Here is an 18450-nt window from a genome sequence, read left to right on the forward strand (position 1 = left end):
GCAAGAATACTGGAGTGCATTGCCACTCCTGGAGTTCCTTCTCCAGGGGATCTTCCCGACCCAGGGATCGAGCCTGCATTTCCTGCTTGGCAGGCAGATTCTTTACCAGTGAGCCACCAGGGAAGCCCCAGTTTTTTCTTAGGCCTTCTTAAGGCAAACCTGCCCATTGCTGCAGCTCCTGGGTTTATTAGACTCAGAAAAACAATTTGAATGGTGTCGAATATGTTACACACGTTCATAAAAAATTTTATCATGATAAAAAAAGAACTTTTTGCATTTCTTAGCTCCTTTTTAAGTGTCTTCCAGAAAATTAGTATCTGGTATGTGGACTGCTATAGCCTTATGTAATTTCACATTAAAAAAAAAAAAAAGGTACAAGAAGGAAGTGATGTAAACAATAACTTTATAAACTGAAACAAATTTACCTTTAAAAACAAACAGAACCATCCACCTGAGCCTTTCCATATGAAATAGATCTATCTGCACTTTCTTTCATAGTATTGGGAAACTCAAGAGTGTCATACATGAACATCAGTGCTTGCTTATGTGTTCAGAATCCAGCAATAGAAACTGGAATACTAAAATGAATGCACAGAACAAATTTATACCTTTTTGGTATTCATTTTATTTCACTAGCATTTTTACAGATATACATATGTATGTGTATGTATATTATGTGTATGTATGTATATTATGTTGTTCTAAACTTTATCTGATCCAATACTTGCTTCTTATAATATTTTGTAATACTCACTTTACTCTTCTGAAATCAAAATCATAGTTTTAAATCTCAATGGTGCTCTAACTGTAAAATAAAAGAAGATAATTGTAATAAAATATCAGCATGCAAATGCTCAGGTAGCAGAATATAATGAAGCCTGGTGTGCTGAAGTCCATAGGGTCACAAAGAGTTGGACACAACTTAGTGACTGAACAACAAAATCAATTACTCCAGCCTTATGTTCAATTGCTGTGTATACAGTGGCCCCAAATACAGTCGTGTCACAAACTTAAATTGTGTGACTAGAATTTCAATCAATGATATGATTTTGCAAAATGCTGACCTCCTGGTAAAGGTCTATATAAAATAAGTATTTACAACCATCCTTTGATTTATATGGTAGTTTCAGTTCTGGAAAATTCAATGCATATTTAAACTGTGAAAAATCCTTTGTGATTATTTGTAAAGTAGCAATAGGTTGTAGGCTCAGGTATGAATTATCTGAAATTGGTTACGTGCTAAATGTTGGAGGTTGCATCATAGTTCTTCCTTCTAGGGAACCGTCCTGCACATGGCAGACATATGGCATTCTTGGTCTTCATCACTAAGTGCTCACAATGTCCCCTATCGTTTTGATAATAAAACATCTGTACGATACTTCTTCACTGCTGTTCAGCAGCCAGTACTGCCCAGTCGAGGACCTCTGATCTAGATGTCCCTGTTACTGGATTTACAGGAAGGAAAGTAAAATCTCCAAACCATTTCTATAAAATCTTGGTTCTGAGCTTTTGTAATAATTATGGGAAGCGGGAAGCTAATTATATTTTTTATTTAACTTTTAAACCGTTCTTCTATTATTCCAGGTGAAAGGTTTTAATGATCAGTGTTAATTGCCAATGAGAAAATAAACAAGTATAGATTATCTGAAAAAAAGACAAAGCTCCATAATATAGTGATATCAGGACTTATTTATTAACTTGGCTCTTATTTAAGTGTGCAGATAATGTTATCTTTTCAGATACCTCTTTTAAAGGCTAATTTTATCGAAAGTGAAATTTATTTCAATTTCTGTTTTACATTTTAATGCTAGAATCCTCTGATAATTTAGATAAACAGGCTAAAAAGGTTCTCATTCATGCTCACATTTTCTCTTAAGCAAGTTATGAATTATGATAAAAATATTCTGGGCAGGATATATGCAAGAAGTATGGAATTTGAATTACTCAAATATGTTGATTAATACCATCAGTATGTGCCTTATGAATTGTCAGAAAAAAAATTAAAATTCTATTTTACTTAATGTTCTTATTCTATTTTTTATGAATTCTGAGGGCATTTGGGAAACTTTCATCAGCCATCATTGCACAGATATAGATGTATGTTACAGCAAAGAATAACAAAATTCAGTTTAATAGCATAATTCTAAACAATGTGTGATCCAGCTCAAAAGAGCATCTCTTATAATCGCTGGCCCCAGCAGAGCTGCAAACCAGAAGGCATGCCTCCTCCGATTCTTTTTTTTCCGCTCTTGGACTTTTATGTTTCTGTTTTTTGACCGGAATTCTCTGTCTTAGGCTGAAAATGAGAAAGAAGTTATTCATTCCGGGGCAGGCAGATACTGGAAAATCCTTATGTCCTTGGGTCAGTTTTACTTAGAGCTGGTTCAGGGAACATTAACTATTTTATTGACTTGAAGAGCAATTGGATAATTAAAAAAAAAAAAAAATCTGTCTCTAAGGTGAACAAGCAGAATGTGGGTTGGGTAAGTACTAGCTTAAAATCTTGAAAATGAGAAATGTTCCTCTAGGAAGATGGATGCTATTGTCTCTCTCTCTCTGCTCTGATGCAGTGTGTGTGTGCTGAGCTCAGGTTTGAGCATCGTGGGATCCCATGGGCGTGGCACTGACCAGGTCTGCGCAGTGGACTGCTGCGGGGCATGGGGCTAAGACCCTGGAAGTTACTCCTCTCAATGAGGCTATAGTGAAGGAAATTATTATGTTTGTGGAGAGTTTTATCTATAAATATCCCCAAGAGGCAAACTATGTTTTTGTAGAACCGCTGGAATGGAAAACAAATTTGGACCCCTCAGCGTTTGGATCAGGCTATGCTGTCAGGTAAGCCAGTGAATTGCTTCTAGAGTTTAATATCTTCGGTTGTATGTTTTTTATTGATTGATTGTAGGTTTAAGGCAAATCGCTTAACCTGTGTGACTCTCAGAACTCTCAGAAACCTGGAGGCACTTGGGTGAAATCTGAGGATGTGTAGTTGGCCAATACACTGTTTATCTAATTTTTACATTTGAATTTTTTTTTGATAGGGAATGTATTTCCAGGTCACTGCACTCTCCAACATTTGCTGTTGCTTTGTGACTGGTCTTTCCACTCACACGAACTGCCAGATGCCACCAGGCATTGGTTTCGTGACCTGAGATAAAGACAAAACCCCTTCTGGTATTTAAATCTGTGGGGCAGCAAAGGGAGAGCAGTACATTTTGCTTACTATAAGGAAAAGACTTTTTAACAATTAGCATTGTCCTTAAATGAGACCCTTCCAAATCTGAGATTCAAAAAAAAAATTCTACCTCCACCTCAAACAGCAGGCTAGCAATTTCTCTTTTGATCATAGCTAAATATATATTTTATATAAATTACATAGGTTTATGTAAATATAATTCTACTTATATAAAATGTATTCTGTAAATATACATTGTAGATGATAAATATATGTAAATTCATATATTCTTTTTTTTTTGGTCAATTTCAGCTTATGTGTCACTTTAGGCATTCTGATCCACTTCCTTTGTTCCTCTTTAGTTTTGCATATGAACTTTTAAAGTCTGATCTTATGAAAAACAGTTCTCTGGCCAAAGTTTGCTGTACATGCCTTTTCCATTTGGGATTATTTTTGAGCATAAACTCAGAATTTAATTTTTAGAACTGTAAAATCATTCTTTTTTTTAAAAGTCTTTATCGAATTTGTTACCATATTGCTTCGGTTTTATGTTTTGGGTTTTTGGCCCCGAGGCATGTGGGGTTTTAACTCCCTGATTAGGAATCAAACCTGTACCCTTAACTGGAAGTCTTAAATCATTGGACCACCAGGGAAGTCCCTGGAAAATCATTCTTGAACTGTATTTCAAGGGCGCTTTGGTTCTGATATCATGGTCTATTTTCTCTCTGAGTTTTCAGAAACCTTTTTTTTTTTAAATTATATTTTATGTTTAACAGTGCTAATGGTCACTTTCTCCCAAAGTGTTTTATTTCTCTCACCTGAGTTCAGTGTAGCATCAAGCAGGATGTTTGGACATTTTGACACCGTGTATGTTTTGAACCAGCTAACCCTTTGTGTCTTTCTTCCGTCAAGTTTACCATGCAGCTCTTCGGTGGGCCAGTTTTTCTATTTGTCATTCCTGTTTCTGACCTTGGTCGATGATCTCTTTGATGATGGAAGAAGTGAGAGGGGTGTGATAGTAGCCGTTGCTGCATAGGAGGGTGGAAACTATTCCTGTGTGTCTTGATGGAAACCGGGTAGATACTGACTGACCCAAAGAAGGCAAAAGATATAGCTGAGATTTTGGTGGTCATCATTTAGTCGCCAAGTCACGTCTAACTCTTGCGACCCCATGGACTGTAGCCCACCAGGCTCCTCTGTCCATGGGATTCTCCAGCCAAGAACACTGGACTGGGTTGCCATTTTCTTCTCCAGGGGATCTTTCTGACCCAGGAATTGAACCTGGGTCTCCTGCGTTGCAGGCAGATTCTTTACCGACTGAACTACGAGGGAGTGAAGGAGAATACCAAATGCTCTCACATCCAGGTCCTGACCCACTCTGTGCTCTGTCCCCTAAACCAAGGAACCTTCAGCACCCAAAGTCACGTGGTGTTTGGTCCATCCAGCAGCACATCACATGATGTAAACCAGTGATGCCCTCAATGGCAAGAAGAATGTGTAATTAAACAGTCCCTCTGCCTCTTTCTTTGCTCTTTGGTTCATATGCACTCTTGCTTAGCTGCAGGGCCTTAGAACACATTTATTCATTTATTTAAAATGGAGGAAGCCCCCTAGTCAAGATTCATATCTGTAAGACCATGTGGATACCCAAGTCGTCATGAGGATTTAAGCCTGGAGTTTCCAGACATGTTTCTACCAAATAGTAATATCCTTGGATGTTTCAGAACAAAGGCAGATTCTTCTTGGGGCTATTCATTCTCTCACGCATCTTCTTCCAAAGCAAGGCAATTTCATCTATGCCAAAACTCTGTTAAAGCAGCCAAATGACCCCCGCCCCCCACTTTTGCTGATCTCTGCAGATATATTGGAGACCACACTTGTACGTGTGGCCTTACTTCTCAGCTACAGTGCATCTCCAAGGGCACACTCTGTAGCTGTCAACACAGGTGTGATGAGCCTTCTTTTGAGCTAGACTTGTTGGCATCTGATGTCGAAACTGATCCTTTACTCACACAATGAGGAAGTTTTATGTTTCATCCACCATCTTCTTTCCTTTTGGGCAGTTGGTTATTAGTTGACTAGATGAGCACAGCACTGGCCCGATTCTGTTGTCTCCTTTAGACTCATTCCTGAGGTGCACCTGTTCATCCTGTATTATCTCTCCACATTCAGTGTTGAGGAGGAAATATCTCTGCTTTCATTTTGATGGAAATCATAGGTCTCTTTTATCACTGTTTCCAGTTGTTTTTGTTCTTTTCACACAGGATGAGATTAATAATCTTCCTAAAACACCTCAGAATGAACCCCAAATCACTGTAAATTAAGGACAGGTGACAGCACTCAGTGGTGACACTATCTGTGGTGATAGTGTTACTTAGAGTCTCTACAGAGTAGCGTGGGCATTTTTTTCTTGTTTTAAAAAAATTCTGTTTTATACTAGAGCACTGTTGATTATCAATGTTGTGTTAGTTTCAGGTGTACAGCAAAGTGCTCAATACTCTGTAATAGCCTAAATGGGAAAAGAATTTGAAAAATAATCAATGCATGAATATGTGTAATTGCTAGTTATTTTTGAATAGTTTTTATTTGCTTATTTGCCATTTGTGAATCCCTGTTAGTGCTATGTATATTCAAGTCCTTTGCCCTTTTTCTTTTCTTTTTTATAATTTTTATTGGAGTATAATTGCTTTACCATGTTGTGTTTCTACTGTACAGCAAAGTGAATCAGCTGTGTGTATACATACATCCCTTCTTTTTTGGACTCCTTTCCATTTAGGTCACCACAGAGCATGGAGTAGAGTTCCCTGTGCTACACAGTAGGTTCTCATTAGTTGTCTGTTTTATACACAGTATCAACAGTGTATATATGTCAGTCCCAATCTCCCAGTTCATTCCACCTCCTCTTTCTCCCTTAGTATCCATGTATTTTTTTAATTGGGTAAGCATTCAGAATCACTTGGTGAAAATGATGTTACCTGTTCTTTCCTCCCCTCTGGTAGAACTAGGATTTTTGAATCATGTCTGCTTTAATATTGCTGTATGTTAGTTGTGAATGACTGTCTGCTGTGTCTCAGTGGTTAGTTCTGTGTGAATGAGACATGAGGACGTTGGAGCAGGACACCTCCTCTACTGGAAATGCACATTTCACACCCAATTCATACCTTTATGGTCCTTAATCTTCTGATCAATATCACTAAGGGCTGAAACACATGATCTCCAGCCTTAAAATGGTATTGTTTGATGAGACAATGATTATTTTATTTTGATAAAATTTCAAAGTCACAGATCAGTGGCCTGAAATTCTGTTACTGAACTCTTTGCTTCTCCTCCCTGAGAATTACTGAATAGTTTCTCAGCTACAGCCTTATTTCCTATGTTACTATTCAGACATATAACTGTGGAGTAATTACTGTGTTCTGGACATGGAACTTGACGTTGGGGATTAAATAAATGAGACATTTTTTCTGCTCTCTATTGTATAAGCTGAGCATTTTTAGCTCGCTCCTCAATTCCAGTTTAAAAGTCTCTTATCAGGTCGATGGATTTCATTTATTCTTTCATTCTTCTTAACCTTATCAAGATGTCTACAGTAGTTTTCTTCCAAAGAGTTCTGTCTTCAGAGCTAGAGACTGCGAGCCTGAAATGGGAGCCTGCTTTTCAAGAATCCTTTCGGTCGCCAGCACTGTAGCTCCTCCGGCTCTGTTCAGCTGCAGGCTTCAGCTGGCAGGACAGTGAGACATGTCCCCATGCCCTGCCATTCTCCTGGTCTCCCCAGGAGTTTCACTTTCTCAAGTTCAGGAGCTTGATCCTGTGGGTATTCATTCTGCCTGTGACTTCATCCTCTCCTCATCCTTTCTGCACCAGTGGCCCTGCCCCAGTACAGGCCTCTAAGACCACTCCTCAGTCCTAAGGGAGTTCTTTTCAAAAGCTTTATTCCAGGGAAATAAACATTCTGTAAATTATGCCCAGCACTGGCAAATCTAAAACCATTTTGCTCCTTCATTTATTCCTCATGCGTCTGTCAAACACCTTCTGTGTGCAGTTCCTCTTCAAGGTCCTGGAAACAGAGCAGTGGGGGAGACCAATAAAGCTCCTGTCTTCCCTTCTGGTTGCTGCTGCAGCAAATTACAATGCACTTAATGGCTTAAAACAACATGGATTTAAATCTTACAGTTCTGGAGGTGACAAAAATTCTAAACATGAGTGTGAGCAGGGCTGTGTTCCTTCATTCTTGTCTTCTGCAGCTTCTAGAAGCCACTTGTATCCCTCGGCTTGTGGCCCGCATCACTGAACCCTGTTTCCATTGTCATGTTGCCATCTCAGACTGCCTCTTCTGAAGATCCCTTTGATTACATTGACCCACCTAGATACCCCAGAGCAGTCGTCTCATCTCACAGTCTTTAATGTCAGCGGTCTGCATAGTCCCTTTTGCCACATAAGGTTCCAGGGACACCCCCGTCCCCCAGTTTTGACCCTCTTTCTATTTTAGTGAAATAGTAATAGATTGACTGGGTCTGTCGATTTACTTTTTATGATGAACTGTCAACATCTCACAATTATTTATCTGTATTACAATTTAAAATAGCAGGTCTTGAGACTTCCCTGGTGGTTTAGTGGTTGAGATTTTTGCCTTCTAATGCAGGGCTTCCCTGGTGGCTCAGACGATAAAGAATCTGCCTGTAATGCGGGAGACCCAGGTTTGCTCCTTGGGTCGGGAAGATCCCCTGGAGGAGGGTGTGGCAATCCGCTTCAGGATTCTTGCCTGGAAAATCCCCATGGACAGAGAAGCCTGGCAGGCTATAGTCCTTGGGGTCGCAAAGAGTCAGACGTGACTGAGTGACTAAGCACAGCAGGGAGTGAGGGTTCCATCCCTGGTCAGGGAACTAGATCCCTACATGCCTCAGCTAAGACCCAGTACAACCAAATAAATAAATAGATACATATTTAAAAAATAAAAAATATCAGATGTGGACACTTTTACTAGGGATTATCAGTATGTAATGAAAAATTGGGCAGTTTAAGTAATGTTGTAAGTAGTATAGATATATCGTGGCCATAAAAAATAATATTTTAGAAACGACAACCTAAAAAAGTTAAAATGGGAAAAATACCAATCTAAGAGAGCTAACAATTTCTGATCAGGAAAAAGCCTAGTTAGAAAAACTGCTTGTTATCCTAAAGTGAACCAAATTAGGGGTTTGGAGGGGGAAAATAATCCACAGAAGGGATCTAGTTTGTCTTTTTTCATAGCACTTTTTTTTTTTTTGCTCAGAAACAGAGTAGCCAAGAAAGTTCCTAACCACTAATTACTGTGGTGTAAAAATTTTATAAATAAAATAACATTGGAAATCCACAAAACATAAATGATTCCCACAGAACTAGTGATTTTAAAAAAGATGTCCAATGCATTATTAGAAAAACAAAACCCAAAACTGTGAGTTTACATAGGTATTCAGGAGATTGCTTAAAAATGTTTTTCCTGGATATATCATATTGCTAAAGAAGTTTGGGGATTTAAGGGCCTAAAAGTGGATGAAAGTGGGAAAATAGATGAGCTTCTAACAAGACCTATTTATATTCTCTGTATTTTACCATGAGACATGGAAATAATGTGTTGAGATGTCTTAAATTAACTTCTACTGGCATTCAGGTAACCCTAAGCCTTCAAGAAAAAAAATTTTTTTTTTCATTTTTTAGTGGAACAACAGTCAAATCAGAAGAAGCTGATAAAAATGGAGAGCCTTTGCTGTATCTCTCTGTACCACAAATTAAAATCAGGAGCTTTGGGCAGCTGTCACGTATGTTATATATTGCTAAAAATATGAAGCTGAAGGAAGCACAAGCATGTATTGAAGGTGATATTTATACTCCAGTCTGTGATTTGAACTTTCAGAAACATAATCTTGGGGGCTGGGGAGGGAATCATTTGTTATAGTCTCTTGAAAAAGTTCTCTAAAAGGTAAAAAGTACTAAGTTCAGCTTCATAAAAATGTCCTTAATTTTTCTTGGCTGAAATGTTATGCTCATATCAGCTTTCCACTTTAAATGAAAACCCTAATGCTTTACCATTAGTCAACTTCTAGATTTCTAATCTCTGTGTGTGGTTTAAAGCGAGCCTTCTTAGCTTCTGGAAAGACCCGCGGCCTTTAAGGTTCATGTCAGGGAAAGAGACAGATGTCCAGGGCCAGTGTTAGGAGCCATCCTCTTGCATTCTGCTGTACCAGATGGTGATCAGTTTCCTTTAAAATGAATGTAGCCTCTTCCTTTAGCAGACAACCCATAATAAGCTCACTTCCCATTTGTCTCAGCCGAATACATAGCTTTCTGTGCATTGTTACTTTCATTCAGTGGGAAATATTTTTCCTCTTCACTATAGTTATAAAATGTTCTTATTGCCTAATCATCTGACATGCAAAACGGAATATTATTACCTGCTATAACTTGGCTTTAAATATTTCTTATGAGTAGAAATACCTATTAGCAGGTAATTATGTCATGTGTATGCTTTGCTTCTTTGTGATCATGTGACGTGTGGTTCCCAGGCATAATGTACATGAGTTCTGTCTCATCATTCATTGCCACTGTCTATGTCTGTGAGATGGAAAATTGGTCATTTTATATTCTTTTGATTTTTGGAAAGATGTGAACCTTAGGACAGCAGCCTCTTTTTATGTCTTGTCTACTCTTCCTATACATCAAAGTTACTTTTCTGAAGAGGGATGATATCTTGAGAATAAAACTGAATTTCAGAAGAGTTAATTGAGGGCACACCCCATACATTAAATTCAACTTAATCTGTAAATTTAAATCCACAAAGTGTTATATACCCAATCTGGCTAAATATGCAACCTTTGCTGCATTTTGCCTTTCTGTAAGAGTTCTAGGTAAAGCTCTTAGTTTTAGGTCCAAATTGACTGAACTGAACTGGCAGTTTGGAAGTCAGCTTGTGTCTTTCCCCAGAATTCACCTAATATTTCTCTTCATAATCTTTAGAGATGACAGTTGTTAAGGTGGTGAATGGAGATGCTCGCTAAGTGCTTGGTCCCTGGGTCTCCTTCTCGTGATGCCTGCACCCTACCCCATGCAGGTTTTTCTAACAGCCCCCAGCCTCTCCTGCTAACAGTCCATTTCCTGTGGGAAAGTTAAAAACCATTGCCATCTTCTCTTCATGTCCATCAGGTCATGCCTTCTGAATTAGTCCCATGGGCATTCCCCCTCAATCCAAATGCATATGTATTTTCATCTGACTTGAATTTCTCCTTCCTAAACATGGTTTTGCCCATTTATCCCTCATTTTCAACCATACAGTTTTTTGAAAGTGTTAGTGGCTTAGCCATGTCCAACTTTTTGTGAACCCCATGTATTGTAGCCCGCCAGGCTCCTCTGTCCATGGGATTCTCCAGGCAAGAATACTGGAGTGGGTTTCCTTTCCCTTCTCCAGGTGATCTTCCCAACCCAAGAATTGAACCTGGGTCTCCTGCATTGCAGGTGGACAGACTATTTACTATCTGAGCCACCAGGGAAGCCCCATTTTGGCTTTTATTCTGTTTTCAACATCTCTAGATTCAACTTTCAGCCTTGGTTATGAGTTGGGATTTTAAGTTTTCACTATAATTTTAGCATTTATGTAAATACTTGTTATATTTGTTTTCCCAGTTAACATCTAAGGACATTGGAAATATAAGCAGTTCAAACAGGTGGAAAAGGTTGGCAGTAGATCTGTAGACTGAGAAAAACATGCTCTTTTGGAGAGAAAACATTTGTGAATACTGTTCACTGATACACACACACACACAGACATACAGTTCTAGTGATCATTTTTCTAAGGAGACCAATATTTCTCTATCTTCAAATCGATTCTGGATGTATTAATTGAATGCCTATTCTGAATAAGGTCCCATAGTCAACTTAAAAAGAAACAGACCTCTTGACTTCTGGCCTATTAGGGTGATGACATATATACATGATATTATAGCACAAGGTGAACATCTCAAGAGGAGTAAGAAAGTTTCTAAGTACAACAGAATCTGAGAAATAGAGATTAATTCAAATTGGGTCAGTCAGAGACAGTTTAATGAAATGAACGTGTTTGAGTGGGCTCCAAAGGACTTGGTATTCTATATGGCTCTAGTAATAGACAACAAGAGGATAATTTTCAAAATTTACTTTTTTGGTCAGCAAACAGAAATCCAGTAGCAAAAATCTTGGGCTTGGATTATAATATAATAAGTGAAAAAATTGGAAACTCATTTGTATCTAATATTCTTGACAAAATTACCAAAGATGATGATTCTGAAAGTGAGATTAAGATGAAGATTGCCTTGCAACTCAAGCAGCTGGATCTGCACTTACTCAATCATTCTCTGAAACATATTTCCTTGTGAGTCTTTTTTTTTTTTTTTTTTAAGAAACCTCTGAAAATTGGTTCTGAAAAGTACTTTTAGAGCTTTAGAGGAAACATAAGAAAAATAATGTTTAGAAGTGTTTGCTATTGATTTAACATTACATTATTTGGAATAAAATTTTTGTTCTTCATGACTATTTCTAGTTCCAAATAGTAAAATTTTCAGCTAAAACATTCTAGTAGAATTTAATCTAGTTCTGAAGCCATTATGTGTTTTTTTATCCCCAAAGTCTCTTAAATCATTAGATAAATTTTTAAATTATAATTCACTTATCATGTAGAGTTTGTCAGATTTAAAACTTGTTCATCTTTCTAGTCTTTTCTAGTACTTTGATACTTTCATTAAGAAATGAAGTGACTATTTAAATGAGTGTATTTAAGTGTTAACATTCAACATTCTCAGCATTAAATGCAAATCACTAATTCTTTAATGTCTAGCAGTGCTATGAGATTGTAACATGGTTAAAATTCACTACAATTTTGTTGATGTATAATTTAACTGATATTTTAATTATGAAAACAATAGTCCCCAATATAATAGAATGTTTTCATGTTATTTTCTGTGGATTCTCTTTTAAAGTATTTCAAATGAATTTCTTAAACATTTATTTCAGAGAAATACGATTAAATCCAGGGACTGTGAAGAATGACATAGAGCTGCTTAAACAGTTCTCAGGAAAGGGAAAACAGACAGTCTTGGAATCTATCGAGTACACCTCAGGTTCATGTTACATTCTATTTATCTTCATAATTACATTTTCAAAATGCTTCAGTAGCTAAATATTTAAGAAACAAAAACTTGAAATATCAATCCTGTTTTTTGAAGCCAAGCTATGTTACAAGTTGAGGTTAAGGAGCTCCTTTTACTTGTGTGATAATTGCTTTCAGATTATGAATTTTCAAATGGATGTCGAGCCCCACCTTGGAGACAGATTAAAGGTGAAATTTGTTATGTGCTGGTGAAACCTCACGATGCTGAAACTTTGTGCGTTACTTGCAGCAAAGAAGGAGTGTTTTTAAATGGTGTAAGTAATTTATTTTAAAAAACTAGTATTTACTTTACTCCTGAGGTTGATTTGTGAGTGCAGGCACGTCTCCAGGATTGAACCCCAAAACCAGGCAATTGAAGGGTTGTCCTGTGGGATTCAAGCAGATCCCTTTGCTGTGTTTGCTGCCTCAGTGTCCCCTACAGGTCCTCAAGTCAGCGTTCTAGGAAGTGGCCTTCATAGTGACCCATTCTGCTATCTAAAACTAAAACCTCTTTAACATGATCAGTTTGCTGATTAATGATACAAGTATTAGAGGGAAAAAAATAAGTCAAAAAAGGAGCTCCAAGGTAACGAAAGCCATAACTGGCTTCTGTCCTTAGCGCTGACGGGACTAACAAAAGAGAGGAAGGGGTCCACAGAGGATGGGCTCCCTCAGAGGGGACCCTGCTACCCAGGGAGGGGCTTCCAGGCTGTGCTGGGACCTCAGCATCTCAGGACAGCGCCTGCACGGAACTGGGACTTACGCCTCTGAAGAGCGGGCCCTGCTTGCATTTGGTGGTGGTCCCTTAGATGCTCAGAGGGTCCCCACAGAGCTGGGGCTCACACGTCTGCAGAACAGGCACCTCCAGGCAGTGCTGGTTCCCTCGGAGCCCAGGTATCTCCCTGAAACCAGCTGGGGCCCCTGAAGAGTGGTGCTGCCACTCTTACTGGCATCTCAGGGGCTGAGTAGGATTTGACAGAGCTGGGTCTCTGAGGAGGGGCCCCAGCAGCTGTTGCTGGTGTTTCTGAGGGATCCTGATGAGCCTGGTTCTGGGCCTCTGGGAAAAGACCCCAGAAACTAGAACCAACTGTTGCTACTGGAAGCAACTGCCACTGTGGGGTGAGGGGCCGTTGCTGGGTGACTCTGAGAGGACGTGGGAGGGAGCAAGTCCCTCCTACCTCTTCCAGCCTCCCCGGCAACCTCTCCCCTCTTGCTGATGGAAATTCAGCCGGCCTGGCAATGAAGAAACAGCTCTACAGACTTCGGCCCGAGTGTCGGCAAAGTGTGGGTGGGTGGCCCTCCACCTGAGGGAGGTGGCACATGGCCTTCTGAATCTTCTGGATTAAACCCTGGATGTTGAGGCCCACACATATGTACTGAACTTGGCTGGAAGGAGCAACTCAGCTTTCTTCTCTGCAAAGTCCTGACCTCACTGTCTTCATGTAAACTTGGGACTCACAGCAAAATTCTGCACGGAGGATCCAACTCCTTAATGGGGACCCAGCCTTTCCAGAGGACTGTTTGGAGAGTGCTCATGCCTCGGCCTGGGTGGGTATCGAGATGCGGGGCCGTGTTCTTAGTGGCAGGAGGCATGTCTTCTAACCTGCCTTTCAGTGCTCATCTTGTCAGTGCAACCCTGGGCTTGTTTCGGCACAGAGGAAGCAGACAACCTAAATATGATTTTGCTTTCAGTTTGTTTTTATTAATAGAAAAGCAGAATATCCAATTGGAAAATAAGAGATTGAGAAAAAAAGAGGAATGCTTTTCTTTGGCCTTCCAGAGTGGGGTGAGGAGCCTTTGCTTCTATAAAAGGCTGTTGATGCATATACAACTTGGTTCGATATGGAAATATCCGGGTGTTCCTCAGCTTAATAAATGGAAGACAAGGAACTGAAGCTGTTCAGTAATCACAAGGAAATGTATTAGACACTACAGTCGATATGTGTAACTATGTTATATATGTGTGTATATATATACATATATATGTACACACAGGGGGCTCCCCTGATGGCTCAGTCAGTAAAAAAAAATCCCCCTGCAATGCAGCAGATGTTGGTTCGATCTCTGTGTTGGGAAGATCCCCTGGAGGAGGGAATGGCAATCCTCCTCCAGAGGACACGACAAAGAGTCAGGCATGACTGAGCAACTAACACTTTCACTTTACATATATATATGTGTATGTGTGTGTATATATATATATGGTGGTGTGCAACTCTGTGACCCCGTGGACTGAGCCCACCAGGCTCCTCTGTCCACATAATCTCCAGGCAAGAGTACTGGAGTGGTTACCTTTACCTCCTCCAGGGGATCTTCCTGACCCAAGGAATCTAACTCAGGTCTCCTGCATTGCTGTCTGAGCCACCTGGGAAGTTACATATACACACACACACAGTTTTATATGTATATATATACACACACAGAGAGAGACACAGTTATATATGTAACACACTACAGTGTATTGTGTATGTGTGTGTATGTGTGTGTGTGTATGGTATAGGAACAGGAAAGGAAAGAGACAAGAAAGACAGACAGAGGCCAAGGGAAGAGGGACAGATGGTACACGGAGGTCAGACCCCTGAAAAATGAGCCTATAGTAATCATACTCCACACAGAATAAGAGCAGGGTGTGACCAACAGAAACATAGGCTTTTGTGTGGTAACATTCTCACCTCAGAGGCCTTTATGACTTCGTCAAAGTCTCATGAAGTCGTAATGCATTTTCACAGGACAGAAGAGTAGAGGGAAGGGGCTTTCAGGTCTCTGCTGAAGCAGCGAGCCATGTGTGTCTAGAAGCCCTGTGTGTCTAGGAGGCCCTTGGTAAAGGCTTGCTGAATGAGTGAATACATAAATGAATTTACATTACATTAAGAGGGAAGGGTTTGCCTGCATGTTTCATGTGTAAAGACAAGCACATGGATCCTTTAGAGAAGAAAACATTACTTGTGGTTGGGTTGTGATTTATTGATCAGATTCTTATGTTGCTAGTCCATTAATTACAGCACCAAACTTTTTCTTCCAAAGGGCAAAACAGATGATGAAGGGCAAATTAATTATGAAAGAAAAGGAGAAATTTATAAAGACCTTGTCACACTTTTAAAAGAAAAATCAGCAATATTTTCAGAAAATATGTCTAAACAGGTAAGTTTTACAGTCTCTTTTGAACTTTTATATCGTTATAGTTTTTGGCTGCAACTTTCTGTAGTATAAAAAATTGGGGACTAATGCTGCATTGTTTTGGACAGTACTTTCAATTATTGGAGTGTTTTCCACAATATAGTATAAAGTAATACATGTTGTAAGTGTAGCAATTTAAGAATATTTCTGGTTTTCTTTAGGTGACAGGAATGATATTTCAAAGTGCTTTCTAAATAGGACTTTTTCATTTTCCATTTTGAATTAATTACACTGAGAACAAAGGACTCAGTCCTGGTAACGAAGCCTACATGTTTTGATTATTTTCATCCTTTCCGGGAATCGTATGATTACTACCTAGTTGGATTGCCTTGATAAGTGTGTCAACTACATGTGTATAAGAACACTGTTTATGTCTTCCATGGTTTGTAAAATAGTGCTGAACAAAGAAATCAGTCAATGTGATATTTTGTGAAATAAAATTTTGGTTGAAGCTGATGTAGGTAGAAAACAAAATTCTAAGAATACTAACATGATCCACTTATGTTCTGGGCTGATTCTCAGGCTGATGGCAACTCGATAGACGCCCCCTCAAGAGCTCATTGGTCAGGCTCATTGTGTTTCTGATGCTGCTGCTTCTGCTGTTTTCTTGCCAGACTGTTGTCATTCAGCCTAGCATGGCCCCTTGTCATCATTTCATGAATTCTTTTTATTTCCTGGTCTTTGATCACCGGTTTCCTGGACCCTGGTTTTCCATTGTTGTTGTTGTTATTGTCATAAAACACATATATACATAAAATATAAAATGTGCTGTGTTAACCATTTTAAGTGTACAATCCAGTGGCATGAAGTACATTCACAAAGCTGTGCAACCGTTACTACTATTTCCAGATCATCTTCATCATCTGGAACTAAGCAATAACTCCATTAAGCAGTAACTCTTCCTTCCTTCTCCCCCAACTCTTGGTAAACTCTAATCTACTTTCTGTGTCTATGCATTTACATATTCTACATATTTCATATAAGTGGAATCACACAATATTTGTCCTTTTGTGTTTAGTATATTTCACATACCATAATGTTTTCAAGGTTCATCTGTGACGTGCCTGTATCTGAACATCATTCCTTTTTATGGCTGGATGACATTCCATTTATGTATGTACCAAATTTTGTTTCTCTGTTCATCTTTTGATGAACACTGGGTTTTCTACCTTTGGTTATTGTGAAAAATACTATGAATATTGGTGTACAAGTATCTCTTTGAGTCCCTGTTTTCGGTTCTTTTGGGTGTACACATCAGGGTTGATTTTCTGGCTTATATGGTAATTATATTTAACTTTTAGAGGAACCACCAAGCTGTTTTCACATCCGCTGAATCATTTTACATTCCCAATAGCAGTGTATGAAGATTCCAGCTTCTTTACGTCCTCACCAACATCTGATATTTTTGTGTATTTGTATTTACTATAGATTTCCTAGTAAGTGTGAACATGGTGTATCCCACTGTGGTTTTGATTTGCATTTCCCTAATAATTAGTGATGTTGAGCATATTTTCATGTGCTTATTAGTGATTTGTATATCTTGTTTGAAGAAATGTCTGTTCAAATCCTTTGTCCATTTTATAAAATTGTCTCATTTTTGAGCTAGAGTTCTTTATATATTGTGGATATTAATTCTTTATTAGAAGGTTTGCAAATGTTTTCCCCTTTTCTGTGGGTTATCTTTATATTCATCTTGATAGTGCCCTTTGGTATATAAATATTTTAAATTTTGATAAAGTCTAATTTATATTTTTTCTTTTGTTACTTGTACTTTTGGTATCATATTTAAGGAACCATTGCTAAATCTGTCATAATAAAGATTTGCCCTTAACTTTTCTACCTTTCTACAATTTTTTGTTTTAGTTCTCTCAAGTTTAGGTCTTTGATTCGTCTGGAGTTAGGTTTTGTGTATAGCGTTAGGGTCCACCTTCACTCCTTTGCACATGGATGTTCGGTTTTCCCAGCACCATTTGTTTCAGAGATTATTCTTCCCCCACTGAATGGTCTTGTCATCCTCATTAAAAATCAATTAACTAAAAATTTCAAGGTTTATTTTTGGGCTCTCAATCCAATCCCATCAGTCTGTATGTGTATCTGTATACCAGTCCCATACTCTTGACTATCATAGCTTTCTGTTAGTTTTGAAATCAGGCAGTATGAATCCTCAAACTTTGTCCTTGTTTTTTCAAGACCGTTTTTTGGTTATTTGGGGTCCCTTGACTTTCTGTGTGAATTTTAGTCTTGGTTTTACTATTTCTGAGAAAAACATCATTGAGATTTTCATAGGGATTGTATTGACTCTGTAGATTGCTTTGTATAGTATTGTCATCTTAATAATATTATCTTTTAACCTACAAATGTGGAATGTTTTCCTACTTGTTTATGTCTACTTTAACTTCTTTCAGCAGTATTTTGTAGTTTTCATGTAAGTCTTTTGTCTTTTTAGTTAAATTTATCCCGAAGTATTTTATTCTCTTTGATGCTATTGCAAATAGAGTTGTTTTCTTCATTTCCTTTTTGATTGTCCGCTGCTTAGCATATAGAAATACAACTGATATTTGAGTGTTAAAATCAGAAGTAATGTTTGAATGTGAAATTCAAAATTGAATCCAGCTAATTTGCCAAATTTATTTAATTCAGTTTCTTTTGAATCTTTAGGTTTTTCTACGTCTAAGATCATGTCATCTGTGAACAGAGATAGTTTACATTTTCTTTTCCAATTTGGATGTTTTAAATTTCTTTTTCTTACCAAATTCCATGGCTAGAACTCTCAGAACTATGCTGAATAGAAGTGGCCAAAGTAGATTCCTTGTCTTACTCCTGATCTTAGGGGAAATGCTTTCAGGCTTTTGCTGTTGAACGTGATGTTAGTTGTGGGCTTTCCATATATGGCCTTTATCGTCTCATGCGTTTTCTTTTTCTTGGTGTACCCCATCATTTTGGTAGTGCT

At 38.4% G+C, this 18450-nt stretch overlaps 1 protein-coding gene and 1 long non-coding RNA gene across 8 annotated transcripts in view; one reads left to right on the forward strand and one right to left on the reverse strand.

Annotated features, from left to right (window-relative positions):
* The window catches only part of ODAD2 (outer dynein arm docking complex subunit 2), a 177501-nt gene that overhangs the window by 1449 nt on the left and 157602 nt on the right, over window positions 1-18450 (forward strand). For 2 of the 7 annotated variants that reach the window (XM_025000638.2, XM_059892632.1), the window contains exons 2-7: window positions 2571-2835; window positions 8870-9027; window positions 11351-11552; window positions 12191-12297; window positions 12465-12601; window positions 15348-15464. In XM_025000638.2, coding sequence (XP_024856406.1) covers window positions 2612-2835; window positions 8870-9027; window positions 11351-11552; window positions 12191-12297; window positions 12465-12601; window positions 15348-15464 — 945 coding nt within the window. In that variant the 5' untranslated portion in view covers window positions 2571-2611. Of the gene's footprint in view, window positions 1-2570; window positions 2836-8869; window positions 9028-11350; window positions 11553-12190; window positions 12298-12464; window positions 12602-13465; window positions 13875-13897; window positions 15144-15347; window positions 15465-18450 lie in introns of those variants that run through there. The other 5 variants (XM_025000641.2, XM_025000639.2, NM_001192631.1 and 2 more) reach the window with 5 other exon arrangements.
* LOC112449278 (uncharacterized) lies at window positions 2103-13397 on the reverse strand. Its single transcript, XR_003037768.2, has 2 exons — window positions 13090-13397; window positions 2103-2296 (listed from the first exon to the last, which is right to left on the reverse strand). It is a non-coding gene; the product is annotated as an uncharacterized lncRNA (long non-coding RNA).

This window comes from Bos taurus, chromosome 13, assembly GCF_002263795.3.
Source record: "Bos taurus isolate L1 Dominette 01449 registration number 42190680 breed Hereford chromosome 13, ARS-UCD2.0, whole genome shotgun sequence".
Lineage (NCBI taxonomy): Eukaryota > Metazoa > Chordata > Mammalia > Artiodactyla > Bovidae > Bos > Bos taurus.